At 37.5% G+C, this 15482-nt stretch overlaps 1 protein-coding gene across 7 annotated transcripts in view; it reads left to right on the plus strand.

The window, feature by feature from the left end:
- Positions 1 to 3949, plus strand: part of ptbp3 (polypyrimidine tract binding protein 3) — a 62532-nt gene extending 58583 nt beyond the window's left edge. For all 7 annotated transcript variants that reach the window (XM_079410181.1, XM_079410182.1, XM_079410178.1 and 4 more), the window contains one exon: positions 1155 to 3949. In XM_079410181.1, the coding sequence (XP_079266307.1) occupies positions 1155 to 1287 (133 nt within the window). In that variant the 3' untranslated portion in view covers positions 1288 to 3949. The remainder of the gene's footprint in view (positions 1 to 1154) is intronic.
- The last annotated feature ends 11533 nt before the right edge of the window (positions 3950 to 15482 follow it).

A 15482-nucleotide genomic window follows, 5' to 3' on the forward strand; every position in this document is an offset into this window, starting at 1 on the left:
GAGAGCAACAGGTTTGTTCTTAAAGATTTTTAATGGCGTTTTTATGCCGGCGTGCTATATGCGGTCGCATTTTACTGAAAAGGAAACTATATAGCTAAGAAATTGCACATTCAGAATTTTGAAAATACAACAGCTAAAAGCTACATTATATTTCTCAGCAATGTGGTGATAACTTAGCACTTTTTGTAATTAAACAGACGCTTGTTCGCAATGCTTCACAATGGGTGCATGCGTTCGTTCTCTCTCTCTCTTTCTTTCTCTCTCGTTAATTAATTCGAATTCATTTAAATAAATATAATCTTTATTTCACTAAAGAATTCTACCTCAGCTGTAGATAAAATAGTCTAACAAATTAAAATGACCGTTATTTTCCGGTCTTTATCTGTTCAGTCAGATTTTGTGCTGCAAAACATCCATGACAGCCGTTGTCCATGCTGGATATAATAATTGCCATTCGACGTGAATTATATAAATAATTTTAATTGCAGGCCATTTAAAACCCGAGGGTCTACCATGTGCATAGTAAAGCGATCACTGCAGACAATCCTTTTGGGTGGGAATTAATGTAAACACAGATATCGGATACCAGTCGTGTCTAAAGTGAATGTAAACAGACGGGCCAAAAAATTGGATATGGTCAAAAGATCGGATCTGTGCATTAAGACTTGCAGTGTAAGCGCAGCCTTTGTCATCATTTACTAACCTTCCACTTGTTCCAAACTTTTATGAGTTTCTTTCTTCTGTTGAACACAAATGTATCGACAAACTTTTGATGCTAGCCATTGATTTCCATAGTATGGAAAAAATGGAAGTCAAGGGCTACCAGCAAGTGATTGGTTACCAACATTCTTCACTTGAGTAAATGATGAATGAATTTCCATTTTTGGGTGAACTATCCCTTTAAGTTGTGTTTTTTGTAAGGAAAATATGATTTACCTTTTTAATTGATGGTTGCCCCACATGACAATTTTAGAGTTGTCATTGAAAGTATTTTGTTACTGTAAATGTTTTTCAAAACCATTTGAAACCAACACAAATGTGTTCAAAAGATTTGTAAATTTTCTTTATCTTGGACCTTATCTCATTGGACCAACTGGTCCTAAATTTCAGGATCATCCAGTGTCTGATTTTCACTATCCATATATGATTAATAGGAAGGACCGCAAGATGGCGCTGATCCAGCTGGGTTCGGTGGAAGAAGCCATCCAGGCTCTTATCGACCTCCACAACCACGACCTGGGAGAAAACCACCATCTGCGAGTGTCCTTCTCCAAATCCACCATCTAGCACCCCCTTCACTACAAACACACCCTTTCCCCATCCTCCCCATACCAGCCCTTCTACCTTCAGCAGTCTGACTGTTTCGTTCAGAGAATAAGACTGACTGACAAACTAAAAAAAAAAAAAAAAAAAAAAAAAAAAAAAGAATTACAGATATTCATGGGGTAGTTTTAGAGATTTCCAAAAAAATAAAAAGAAATAAAAAAAGCAAATAAGAGACTACTGCAGAACCTTTAGACAGTCTGAGAGTGAGTTTGTTTTACTCACGAAACCAAGGCTGGAGACACATGGGATATCCATGACAATGTGACGTTTCTGGAAACCTCTGTGTGGAGGAAGTAGGACTCCCTCTTTAGTCGATTGGCGAGGACTTCGTTGCTGTGAAACGCAAACTAACACGAGGTGAACATTCTCAAAAAAGTCAATGCTGAGGAAGTTTCTTCACCGCACACTTGCCGATTACATTGGAGACTGACACTCCTGTAGCCCAATGGCCTTGATACCCCAGACCTAAGTGAGGGCGGAGTGTCCTCTGTGCCTCCCCCCAAAAATGACACCTTCATTCTCATTGGTTGTTTCAACGGAGCGCCCCATTTCCCATGGGATGTGTTGAATGCACGGTCACCGTTTGAATATCGCTGACGTCATCATCAAGGTGCTGCTGGAAAATAAAAAAAAATCTGTAGCGACGGCCTCGACCAATGGGCTTGTCCTTTTTCTTCAGAGTAGCATTAAAACAAGAGTGCTATGGATTCAAGAATGAGTGCATTTAAAATTCGCAGCTGTTTCGGCTTACAAACCTTTTGTTTCTCGGCACTTTGATTGATTTGAATTGAAGACAGGCACCGTGGGGAATGTTTGGCATCCTCATATCTGTTTACTGTGCAAAGATGTATAGCCAGATGGTAGGCATCTGTGAATAGATAGTGAATGGCGTGATTCGTTTTTTTCTTGTATTATGAAAGTTTTATATTGGACAGACCGGCCTTTCGTGGGCTCTCTGCACCTGCAATGCTGTCAGAGAACGTCTGTGTGCAATGGCGCGCAATGTCATTGTCCAGTCGATCGGGTTCCTCTGAACCAGGTCGAACATTTTCAAACATGCACGATCATTCCAGAAAACTCACGGCCAGCTGTCAACCTTACTGGAACGCTCCAATCAGCAACGCCCAGCCTGATAGTAGGCTCCGCCTCCTAAGTGAAATGCTCAATGTGAATGGTATAGCCCGTGATCTTGATGGGAAATTGATGATTTCCTCCATTCTGTTCCCCTTCTTGCTCTTAGTTGAGTCTTTTCCTTTCGTTCTTCTTGATTTTCCATCTTTCCACACAGGGGCAGAAGATTCTATGCTCTTTAATTTGTTCTTTCACTCCTCGGCTCTGGCCACAGGTGTGAGAGTTTGCAGCCATGGGCTCTGTAGAAACTGTAGTGAAGCCCATTGAGTCACAGCAAAAAAAGAGGGCGGCACTCTCTTTTGCCTTGCAGTCCCACACTAAATGCCTCTGCATCTGACCAAACCAAATATTTAATTGAAGAGCGAGTCTGAATGACATAGAGACGCCACCTAGTTTCCGAAACCTAGCGAGCTGCTGCATAGGCAGATGCCTTCTAAAGCAGCATCCTAATTGCCATGAAAGCCCATAAGTGACTAATCTGAACTGACTGATCTGCACAGGAACTCACCTCCAATAGAGTCCAGACCAGAGGTTTTCTTTGAGAGGTGGAGATGGTAAACTCGTGAGTCTGTATCATTGGGGAAAAAATGGTCAACTTAGATGAATCTTGTAAGCCAATCACACAAAGACCTTGACATCATGAAAATACTTGCAACAGTCAATAATCACTAATGGAGACCATCAAAATCCTATCGATTTTTTTAGCAGCAAGATCTTAATATAGCTCACACCAAAACTAGCATCTCCTCCATAGATTCCATTCAAAAATTGGTACATTATGAGTTTCGAGCAGCATTTGAAGCCTGGCATTGGAGGACTCGATTGATTTAGTTCAGTTAGATGTTAGCATGTTGCGAAGTTGATAATGCAGTACAAAATAAAAAAGAACCCATTACTGTCTACGTTAGATGGCACTTTTTCTGATGTGCTCTATGCTTTCGCGCTACTTCCGACAACAGGACAAATTTAGAACTTTGGCTTTATTTACTATAAACAGTCTATTTATTTACTATAGACAGATGTTGCAGTGCACCGCGACAAATATCACACACTACAAATGTACAAATACATAGAAAATGCTCAATATTTACTTGTGCTTTATGTTTATACACAGGTATTGCAACATTAGCTTAGCTACATACTAATGTCAAACTCCTGAATCAGTTGATTCATATAATTGGTTAATTATAGGGTATTTGGCCTCATACGAAACATCAACACTGCAGTCAAAATAATCCATTTTTAATCAAACAAATTTATATTTTTCTGTATTTAGGAAATTATACGTTTATTTGCCTTGATTCGTCCACCATCTTGAATGAGCTTCCCAGTGCAATCTGGGATTGCCTTATCCACAAAGGACACATGCAATGCTGCCTTAGATTTAGGCCAAAATTAGATATCTTAGAAGGCTGGAACAGCCTTTGTGCCAGGAGCATTCCTGTGATGCCTTAAAATGCTGTCTAAGTAGACCACTCGCTAGGTTTTGGAACATGGCAATGGTGTGCACATACAGAGGCTGATTCTGTATGTATGTGTTTAGTTAGTGCTAGTGTATTATTACCGGTTTCATCGGGACTCTCATATATGATGATATATGATGACTCCCTTGTCCGTACGAGCAAGGCGCTGTCTCATTTAGTGAAAATCTGGCCTTAACATTCCAAGGAAGGTCAACGTAGACCTGTTGAGTAGCATCTAAAGGGAGCAGCGTCTGTGCCTGTGCGCTATATCCTCTATTAATGAAATAAATCAAGAATCTTCATGCAAGGCAAGGGACAGTGACTTTTTTTGTCTTTGACTGATTTCACCTGAAGCGATTCGAAACTTCGCTTTCACTTCTCAAAAGAAATTGAATTTTGTTGAAGTTTACAGTCTTAAAGCAAAACTATTCAGGTCTATATATCTTAAGGATTGTCAAGATTTTTTGAGAAAAAAAAAGTTACTTATTTTTGGTAATTTGTTCTTTTTTATGGAAGAGAAAAAAAAAATCAAATTTGAAACCTCGTCGGGTTTTTGTACCACTATAATCATTCAAGAAATCATGGTGAAAAAAAAAAATCATATTTACTGTGTATTTACCTAATTTCTTATTACGTGCCTTATTATGTGTTCATAATCAAATAGGTTTTAGAAATTTTACGTAAAATATCTTATGTACTATTTTGTGGGATTGGTGAGAGGGTTGATTTTATTTTTTTTGTTGTGTAGCTCTTATAGATGTGCATTTTGTGGGGACTCAGTACCATGTGGTCTTAATATGATATGAGATGTAAGTTATGATGTATGGTGCTGTGAATGCTCTCATTAGAAAAATGAACGGTGAACTCAAAGATTTTCAGAGCATGCTGTGGGTCTCTATTCTTCCTCGCTGATGTGTATACATATGTATGCTAGACCCGCGTACCATTGTTACATAAAGCCTTTCTTGGCCAAAAATATTTTCCTCGATCTCTGATAGAAATATTTCGCCCTCGAAGACAGAGGTTGCTGTAAGCTTGCGTATTGTTCTGATTAAATAGTATGAATTTGAGCTGTTATGAGCACATCTGTGAAGTTTTTGTTCTTTTGTGATCTCACTTTTTTGCCAGACGAATGCTAAAACAGGCAAAAAAGAAATCCCAGTGACTTACATTAAAGGAGCCACCCAAGTTGTTTCTAAAGTGATGGTCGGCCGATATTTGGCTTTTTTACTTCTGTTAACCCGATATTTCAGAAGACATTTATTCTGACAGCGCTGAGAAAGTCAGCACTTAAACGCACACGACTCCCGTTCTCCATCTTCATAAATTGAATAATAAATTATTACACAGTACCATACTAAACAGTATTATAGCGTTTGCTTATTATTGGTAACGGAAAAGCAAACACTATAATACTTTCTCATCAAGTGTCAGCAAATTCACATTTAATTTAAACAAGTCTTTGAGTATGTAGTACTAACCTTGCAAATTTGATAGAATTCAGCTGTGAGATCTTCTGAAATGTGCATTTGTTGACTGCGTATAAAATTACCATCTAATTAAAAGTATTTATTTTACAGATTTATTTTTATGTTTAAGTTGATTCTTTTATATTTATTAATTTTCAAATGATAAAACTCAGTAAATATTATGTAAAATAAATATTAATTTAATTTTAGAAATTATGCATGTGAATTTATTTTCTTTAAATGAAATAGTGTGGTGATATATCGGTTTATATCGGCTACCATGCTCTCTTAAGATATCGGCCATCAAAAAAATCTATATGGGTCGACCACTAAACTTGAGACTTGGAGGTGGGCTCTTTTTACTTTGGGCCAGTAAATAACCATCAGAGCACCCTAACAACCGCATAGCAACACATTAAAACCACTCCGAACATCTCAGCAACCATATAGCAACATTCTGGCAACCTCCCACAAACCATAACGTGATGCCGGTGAGTTTTTCATGGGAAGGACCACTCAGAAATCAATATCTGCCAGTGTGGACTATATCAACCAGTGTGATCTGCTTGATATCATCTCTGTTCTGTCATTCTAACATGATTATGAATCCCCTAATACATACGATCAGTCTAAATTTGCCTCGGAACGAGCGCACAGAGACCCAGAAGCCCACAGCATTCGCTCTAAGTGTTCAGGTCTGCCTTCCATTTTGCTATGGAGTGATGCTGATGTCTGAGACCTCCGCCTGTGTGTTTTGGAGTTGTATCTTATTTACTGTATCTTATAATTGATTTATTTTAGGGGTTTTGGCCTGTTTCGTTCTTGCTCTGTTGTGATACTTTTTGTTCTTTTTTTGGGGTTTGTTGATTTTCTTTATTAAGAGTGTGAAAACTGGTTCAAGATTGTTGTCTGTCACTCTGCCTCTTCACAACAGCAGTTCTGGGTCTGTAACGTCCACCGATGTGTGCGATTGGGAACGGGAGCGATCGGTAGAGGTCAGGTCCGTCAGAAGCGCTCGGAAGGCGAAATCTACGCAGCAGAACGCAAGCAGATCTGCTTCCGGCTGCGATGCTTTTTATTTATCAACAGGAGAAAAGCCAGACTCCATAAACGTGTCACAGAAAAGTCACAAGTCATTCGTTTTTGTTTCTCGAAGCGTAACATTTTCCAACCACGTCTTGACTCAGGCAACAACGTTCCGCTGTGTTGTAAGACATTTCCTCGTCGATATCCGCGCTCACTCGAACAGTTACACACGTGTATGGTTTTTTCCAGGTTTTTTACTGAAAAAGTCACAAATAATGCAGGACCAAAGTTTATGTGCCTTTCATCTAGCTTATTTGTAACTTATTTCCTGGCTGTATATCAGAAACCAACAAACTTCTTGTATTTTCCCCTCTCGATCATGTTACGAGTCTGTTTTTCACGTGTCCCGCAGTCTGTTCTGTTCGTTTCCCTCAGAAAGGTCAAGCCATATCCTTTTCCCCATCAAGCGAGACTCATTTGCGATTCTGAATGTGTTACCAGGCCCTTATGGATTCATTCGAACCGCCTTACGCTTTCAGTATTTCATGACCCGCTCCGGATAGACGCCACGATCTGTAAAACGGATAAGCGGTTACACTTTTTGCTGATCTCGTCATCGATTCCGTTAAAAAGCTTTACTCTAAAACATACTAGACCATAACAACAAACTAACCACTGAAACCAAAGGATTTGATTGAATTGGAACTGATTCAGCAATGTTCAGAGTGAAATATTTTATTGCTTTATTACGATGCAATTGACCCTTAAGATGTAAACTTTAAATTTCAGTCATAATGCTTTCTATTTTCTTCTCATTACTAAATTTACGGGCTATAATTATGCTAATTGAACTGTCTAATTTGCATTAAAGGGAGGGGCTAGACTAAATTAGCAAACTGAGGTGTCGCTCAAGCACAGCGCACATACAGAAGTGCCTGAGTTGATCTCAGGATGCTTTGACACGCAATGAAATGCCTAATTTATAGTTTTTATGAATGTTTCACTACCAAAAGGAAACAAATGCTGTACATATGTGTTCCCTTATTATTTTATTATTTTTTTTAACCTGGCCAAAAAATGGTTTCGGGGAACAAGATATACACACACACCAATATGAACTGGTTTTTATATTTATGGAAATGAACATAAAACACAATTTGTCTTCTGTATTTTGATATCATACCAGTACCAGCTTTCATTTGTAAAGCCGTTTATGTGACTTGTGGGAATTGGGGAGAGACATGAGCGTATCCAGTTTATGAGTTTGATGTAATAAATGCAAATAGAAGATAAACTATTAAAGAAACGTATTTTCTAATTTTTGCAGTGCATGATTGAGTGCAGATTTTTTTTTGTAGAAAGCGTTTTTTTTTTTCTGTTTATGAATGGCTTATTATTATGCATACTCATTATTAGAGTTATTATTCTTATTCTTATTACCCACCCTGCTGACGTTTTTCCTAATCAACTTTAATTGTAGCATGCCTTGAATAAATGTCATGACATCTGTACTTTCCTATGTCCTCTGCGTCTTCATGTCTTTCCTTCTGGATTTGTCCTTAATTCAGCAGATTTCTTTCCATGCTCAGTGCTCAGCAAACACAGCTGTGCTTCTTCAGTGCCTGTGTCTGAAGAGAGAACGGTCTGTGTTTGAAGGAGTACTGGAATGGTTATAACTTTCCTCCTCTAACCTCTCCTGCTTATTACTAACTCTCACTCTGCTATCTGCTGCTGTCTAAACCTGCTCTGATTAAAGGAATAGTTCACCCAAAAGTGAAAAATTGTTGTTAATGTACTCACTTGCCCGTTTGCCCAAGGTTGTGGGCTACAGGCAATAATGTTGTAGGTCTAAATAATGTTCAGTTTCTTGCACTATAACAGGGCTGTCCAAACTCGGTCCTGGAGGGCCGGTGTCCTGCAGAGTTTAGCTCCAACCCTAATCAAACATACCTGAAGCAGCTAATCAAGCTCTTACTAGGCACACTAGACACTTCCATGCAGGTGTGTTTGCCGAGTTTGGACAGCACTCCACTATAATGTTCGTTTTGCTTTATAAGACCACATCAGGAGCCACAGATATTAACTTTGTGTTTCCTGATATGCTTTTTATGTGTTTCCGGCAACTGACGAATCGCAAGGACCACAGTTTCAGCTAAATATATATATATATTTTACTGTTCTACTGAAGAAAAAATGTCACGAATCACGAGTAAATTAACAGCAAATTTAAATTTTTGGGTTAATTATCCCTTTAACTCTGAACAGGAACATACTACAAACAGAAATGGTTCACTCAGAAATTCAATACCTTTTCTTTTGTGTTCCAGAAGAAAGTAAGTCACACAGGTCTGACAGGACATGAGGGTACATGACAGAATTAAAATTTTTGGCTGAACTATCCCTTTAAGGCATTTAACAAAACTGCTTATAACAGTGCTTTAGCATCGTGATAAACACTTGGCAAGCCTGTCATTTGGAACACAACAGTGCATTATTATACCCTGATGTAACCTTTCAGGACTCGTTTACTTCCTTATAGGAAAATAGCTTTTGCAATCAGGAAGTAGGTTAATGTTGTGTTAGAGGCCATATAACGCAGAGAATGTAAATTAATGAGTAAACAAGCACATAATGGGGCAGAGTTGATTGTGGATACAGTGCAAGTTTTAGTGCAAGCTACGTCATACTACAGGAGTCTTTTATCCACTCGTGTCAGGATATGACGCGGTTCATTACACCAGTAGAGGGCAGCAAATCACACACACATGTAATTCCAGCCAATTAGGGAAGATGAAAGTACTTTTATATAATGATTTAAATAAAAAAAAAACATCTTTGCATTTTGCACAAAACAATTTGGTGTATCTGCAAATACATGCTGCGTTACACTAATTGCATTGTTTTCTCACAAGATTAACCTCAATAAACTACCTGAAAAATATTAAATATTAGCTTCAACTTAAATGCCAAAACGATCTGCAGAGGTGCAATGAAGATAAAACAGACCTTCCTTGAGATAAAAGGATTATGGCTTTAAAAAATAGGCTATTTCACTATTAAGATGCTATAGCCTATACACATTAGTTTCAAACTTGGTCAAAGTTTTTCACCTAAAGTGTGCATGAGTCAAATATGATTTTCTCATGTAAAGAAGATTCATATTAATGTATAAATTATGGCTGACACGGTAGATATGGTAATTTTCCACATCAGGAACTGCCAAGAGATGAAGAAACTAGATACACCAATGAGCTTCAATAATAGCACACATTTTCATTTCCTTTAAGATTTCCATTTAAGATTAATTTCCCTGAATTGCCTCCTCCTTCTCTGTCATGCAAGTTCAGCATGTTTACTGTTAACAGACCTTTTTGTAAAGTATAGCAAAAGTATAGCCAGACCTTCATCCCTGATGTTGAATCGTGTTTCCTGTAAATGAAGATGAATGAGTGCTTTGGATCCAAAGAGTACTGATGCATCCTAATGAATGTCACCGCAGGCTGCAGCCGGGAGCATGTGAAAGACTCACGAGTGCTTTAAAGCATCAAGGTCATTGAGTTCAGGTATGAGACTTTGCAGGCACATCATCATAAAATCAGTCCATGTTAGCACTATATTTCAAGTCAGAACAGACCTGAGTTTAAGTAATAATAATAATAAAAACATTTCAGAATGCAATTTATAAATACACTGACTTGAAAACACATCAGCATGATTATAATAAATGAATTAGGATTCCTTTTGATATTTTTTGTGAGCTTGAAGTTAACTGTCCTGATATCACAATGACTAAAAAGATGTTTTGCATGTTATTATTAATAAAATGTTATTTGTTAGAAATATTTTTTTATAAAATCTAACTATATTACAATTTTTTGTCAAGATTATTTTATTTTTAAGAAATTACTTTTATTTTGTTTTTTAATCAAAATTAATAGTAAATACATATACTTTATAAGAAAACACATTTATTTAAAATAACTGCTGTTTTTTAATGTTTCCAGAAATTTCTTAAGCAGCACTGTTTTCAACATTAATAATAATAACAATTTTTCTTGAGCAACAAATCAGCATATTAAAATGATTTCTGAAGGATCACGTGACACTGAAGACTGGAGTAATGATGCTGAAAATTCAGCTTTGATCACAAGAATAAATTACACTTTAAAATACATTAAAATAGAATTTAATCTGTAATATTTCACAACATTGTTTTTGCTGTATTTTCATTAAATAAATGCAGCTTTGGTGAGCATTAGAGATTTTTTAATTGGTAGTGTATTTAAAAATATTTTAACAAAACTTAATGTTTAATTAATAAATGAATATAAAACTTCTGCCCACCGAGTTAAATTCATGTGAACCAACCAACACATGCAAACATACACAAAAAATAAAAAAATACAATAAAAGATGAAACAATATAACAGAAAGGATCCCTGCGGATCCTCATGGCAGTGTATCAAAATCATAAGTCATTCTGTTACTGTTATGATATTATGGCTCTTTTTTGATATTAAAGCTTGGAATCACCATCCACTTTCACTGTGTGGAAAAGAGCAGCGAAGACATTTTTCAAAATCACTCTTTTTACGTAAGAGGGCGAGTAAATCATGACAAAATAGGTCATTTGTAGGTGAACTATTCCTTTGGTGTGGAGTTCGTGGGTGAATGGTGCACATCAAGTCGATCATCAATGTGTAATTCATATTAAGAGTGGAAATGATGATTCTGCCTGCAATGAGATCCTTTAGCTGGCTGATCAGAAGTGTGTGTTCGGCCGCCAGTCACGCGTTGTTCAGTTGATAGTGTGTGCAGCTGCAGGAGACGGAGCTGTAAAGGAGCAGTCTTATCTGACACAAGCCATCCAGCCCTAATTACAGTGACACATTGCTACAGCAGATGGCTCAGTGGGACTGCCTGTGTCCAACACTCACACACATGCCAGCTCAGATTTCTCACTCCCCCGGCGGAGACAGTCGCGAGATGAGACAAAGATGTGTGTGTGAAAGATGGACGCCACACCCAGATTACATTACCTCTGCCTCCGTCTGAACCTCACCTGCTCTTACCCACACTGAGATCCCAACAGGCATTCAGAGACACTAGCGTACTAACGGCAATGTGCTGACAGAATATGACACTTACGAGAAAAAATGAGAGCAATGCAACAAGGAATTCGGACACACAGTTAGTTTACAAACACTGACTTGTTTTGTCCAAGCAGACAACTTGAACTAGATTAGTAACAAAATCAGCAAAATAAAAAAAAAGTACATTTTATAATAAAAACTAAATTTTATCAGAAAAAAGTCATTAATTTGGAATAAATTAAAAATTAAAAGGAAATTAAAAGATTTTAATCAAAATTAATTAAATTGCAAAATAAAAAGTATGTTAAAAATCATTAAATATAATATATTAAAATATAATATATACTTAAAGTACTTAAATAAAACAAAAGAATTTAATGAATTAAAATTAAATTAAAAGACTTTAATAGCAATGGAATTAAATAAGGGGTTTTATAAATACGTATAAGTAATATGATTCAATTATGTACATATTTATAATTAAAAAAAATATTTATATTACCTTTTGGCAACAGTAAATAAATAAATATTTTAAATTAAAAAAATAATTAAACTAAATTTAAAACTATTTTTAAATAATTTAAAAAATAAATAAATAAACCTCCAGTAAGGTCCATTAAGTAACTGTAAAAATAAAAACAGTTTAACCCAAAACGACATGAGTTTTGGCAAATATTTAAAGGTCAAATTTAATTTGTTTGTCAAGCTAGTGGCTTTATTCAAACTGCCATACAAGCATGGCATACTTCCTGAATACTTGACTACATGGTTTTTTTTTTTTCATAAAATTATGCATGCAACAATAATAGTAGCAATAGTGTGCTACATTGTTGTCACATGACCTCAGTATGTTCCATGTGGCTTAACTGGTTATTTTGTATTTTTAATTCAAAATCTTAAATATTAGGAATCCCATCTAAAAAGGAGGAAGTAAAAAAAAATCTTTGTTTTCAGTTCATCCCTCATCCTGGAAATTGAAGGTGAAGTTTAGCACAATGCATTGTGTACACCATGCCAATGTAGGAGGCCATCCGTGTGTTCCAACCATAACAAACATTTGCACACTTTGCTAAGTATACTTGCTGCAGAAATGGTGAGAATAGTGTTGTAGCATAGCTATTCCGAACATAGTGTTGTGTAACTTTGCTAAAACAGGGTTAATCCTCATAGCAGTGAAACTAAGGTGACGTGAGCTCGTAGCCCTAGATTCCTTACATTTTTATTCTGGTAATAGGCAGGGGAAAACTACTAGTGCCATACATCCCATGACCTCCATAAGCTCTAAGACATCATGTGAAAGTCATCCCCTCCAGACTCGTAACGGCAGCGGCCAAGACCCAAAACCCCATTCACTCTCATTACACAAGTACTCCAAAGTATTTTGCTGCATATTCTCACATTGGTGGAAACCACACATCCGCACATGATAGGTGTGAAAGTCTGTGTATTGCAACAGATGTTTTTCATTTAAAACCTCAGAGTAGATAAAGCTTCGTATGCATTTGCATTTTATCTCTGTCAATGGAGACTGAAACATTCCAGAATTGCTTTTTAACACATCAATGCTAAAAATCAGTGCTTATCCCTGTAAGTCACAAGAACCCATTGAATGTGGAGTGTTTCTGCCGGTGGTGATGTTGCACTAGCGTGCCACTGATATGCCATTGTTAATTAGCTGCACTGTATTTCAAGGGTGTGTGGGTGAGGAGAAATTGGTTTGAAATGAGACCTACCCTGCACAAGGGCTTCAGAGCACTCAGGGTCTATGAAAACCGATCCAGCCTTCTGGAATGTAATTTAACCCACCGACTCAAGAGCAGCTGATGATGGGGGTTTATGCTTTGGCACACATGTCTGTCATTGAACACAAGTTATTCTTTGGTCACAATAATCCTTGTGACACACAATTGAAGACATAGCAATATTTCTGAATTGCTGACAAACAGGCATACAAATAGACAGATCTTTCTCTCTGTATGACAGACAGACAATAAGACAGATTAGATGGACAGACAGACAGACAGACAGACAGACAGACAGATAGAGACAGACAGACAGACAGACAGACAAATAGACAAACAGACAGACAGACAGACGTACGGACGAATAGACGGATGGATGGATAGACAGATCGTGAACTCCTCTTCTGTTTTGAGTTTAACAGTAGTTTTCTTAGCCAGAGAGAAGCTGGAGTTTTCTGAATCATGTCCCTTAATCTTAAGAGTGTGCTGATTGGATAATGGGACAAGTCCAACAAAGAGAAGCATTCACAGGGAGAGGAAGCTGTCGAGCAGGCTGCAGTCCTGCCTGCAGAGCCGTACTCAGACACTTCAGCTTCAGCACCCTGGCACCTACCCAGAGACTCCGAGCAGATGCCACTGCCTGTGTAATACTGTAATAACTGATAATCCTGGACTCCTGTTTGGAAGCTCACAGTCAGTTATGCAATAACCATTTTAGTGAACAATTAGTGAACACCCTCAGATTTATTAAGAGAGCAATTACATGTGGAAAATTGACAAGGCCCTTAAGATAACATTGATAAGGTTTGTTTTGATCCTAGCTAGCTATTGAGTTAGGTGCACTCCTGGACCAAGTGACTGGAACTTTCACTAGAATCGTCTTTGCGTTATTTATAGAAACCTTCTAGAAGACTTTGGTTACTGCATAATTGAGGTTGACCATTATAATTGTTGACCTTCTGTCAGTGATGTGAAGTGTTTATTCACAGGGCCAAACACAACTACCTTGACACAGCAGTGAATACGCCTATAATTGACAGTTAAGAGACAATAAATGTATTGGAAAAATTGTTGTGCAACTGAATCAGTCCACGCCTTTATACACAGTATCAACAATGGCATAAAACAATCCTTAGACTTGCCGGAGGAATCAAGCCATATCTAGAGAACAGAATATCAACGAAACTAGGGTGGGGACGCTTTCGGGCTAGTAAGCAGCCACCCAAAACACCCTGGGAGACACCTTAGCAGTGCAATGACTACATTCAAAACAACAATTGTACACAGCACACTTGTAACCTCCCACTACTCCAGCTACTCTGTAATAACCATTTAGAGCACCCTCAGAGCCCAACTGCATAGCAATGGCATACCAACCACCCATAACACCCTAGCAACACAGAAACAGCCAATCAGAACACCTTAACAGCCACCGTTTAGCAATGGAAAACAGCCATTCAGAACAACCTAACTGCATAGCAATGCCCTTAACAACCATTCAGAATACCTTAACAACTGCAACACTTTAGGACCAGCAACAACACCTGAGTAATGGTGTAACCATTTCTTTCAAACAACTTAGCAACTGCATATTTAACACCTTGGCGACCACCAACTACACCCTACCAAAGTGGTAACAACCATTGGGAATACCTTGGGAACTGCACCAACAAAACCCCACCAACAGCAACCAATTACATGTAATCTGGATTACATAATCAGTTTCCAAAAATATTTTTTTTGTAGCTAGATTATATTACATTTTAAAATGTCTATCTGTTTAGAACAACTTAGCAACTGGATATGGTGGTGCTACAGTGATCAAAAGAACGAGATTGCTCCTAAATCTGTGACTAATGGTATAGGAGTTAAGTGTCTTATATCATTGAAATCCTTGGCTCAGGCCAGAATCGAATATTACCCTTTAATTTTCTGATATTTTGGATTTTTGGAAAAACCTACTTTTGCGGACTACTACTCTTTTCACCCGATCTGGACTAAACCAGTGCAGAATGATTCTCTGGAGTGAATATCAATAATTATCAATAAAAGTTGAACTTTCAACTCTCTGTTGCGACGGTATGCCAAAACTTTTGTAAAGGGGCAAAGCAACTTTTACTAAAATGCCTATAAATCTTGAATGGAAGAGTTTTGCCACCTGGTGGCGCTATAACAGGGAAAAAACATAAAAATGGCTTTAACTACACACTCGTTGGTCTGATCAACTTGAAA

Source organism: Barbus barbus, assembly GCF_936440315.1.
Source record: "Barbus barbus genome assembly, chromosome: 47".
Lineage (NCBI taxonomy): Eukaryota > Metazoa > Chordata > Actinopteri > Cypriniformes > Cyprinidae > Barbus > Barbus barbus.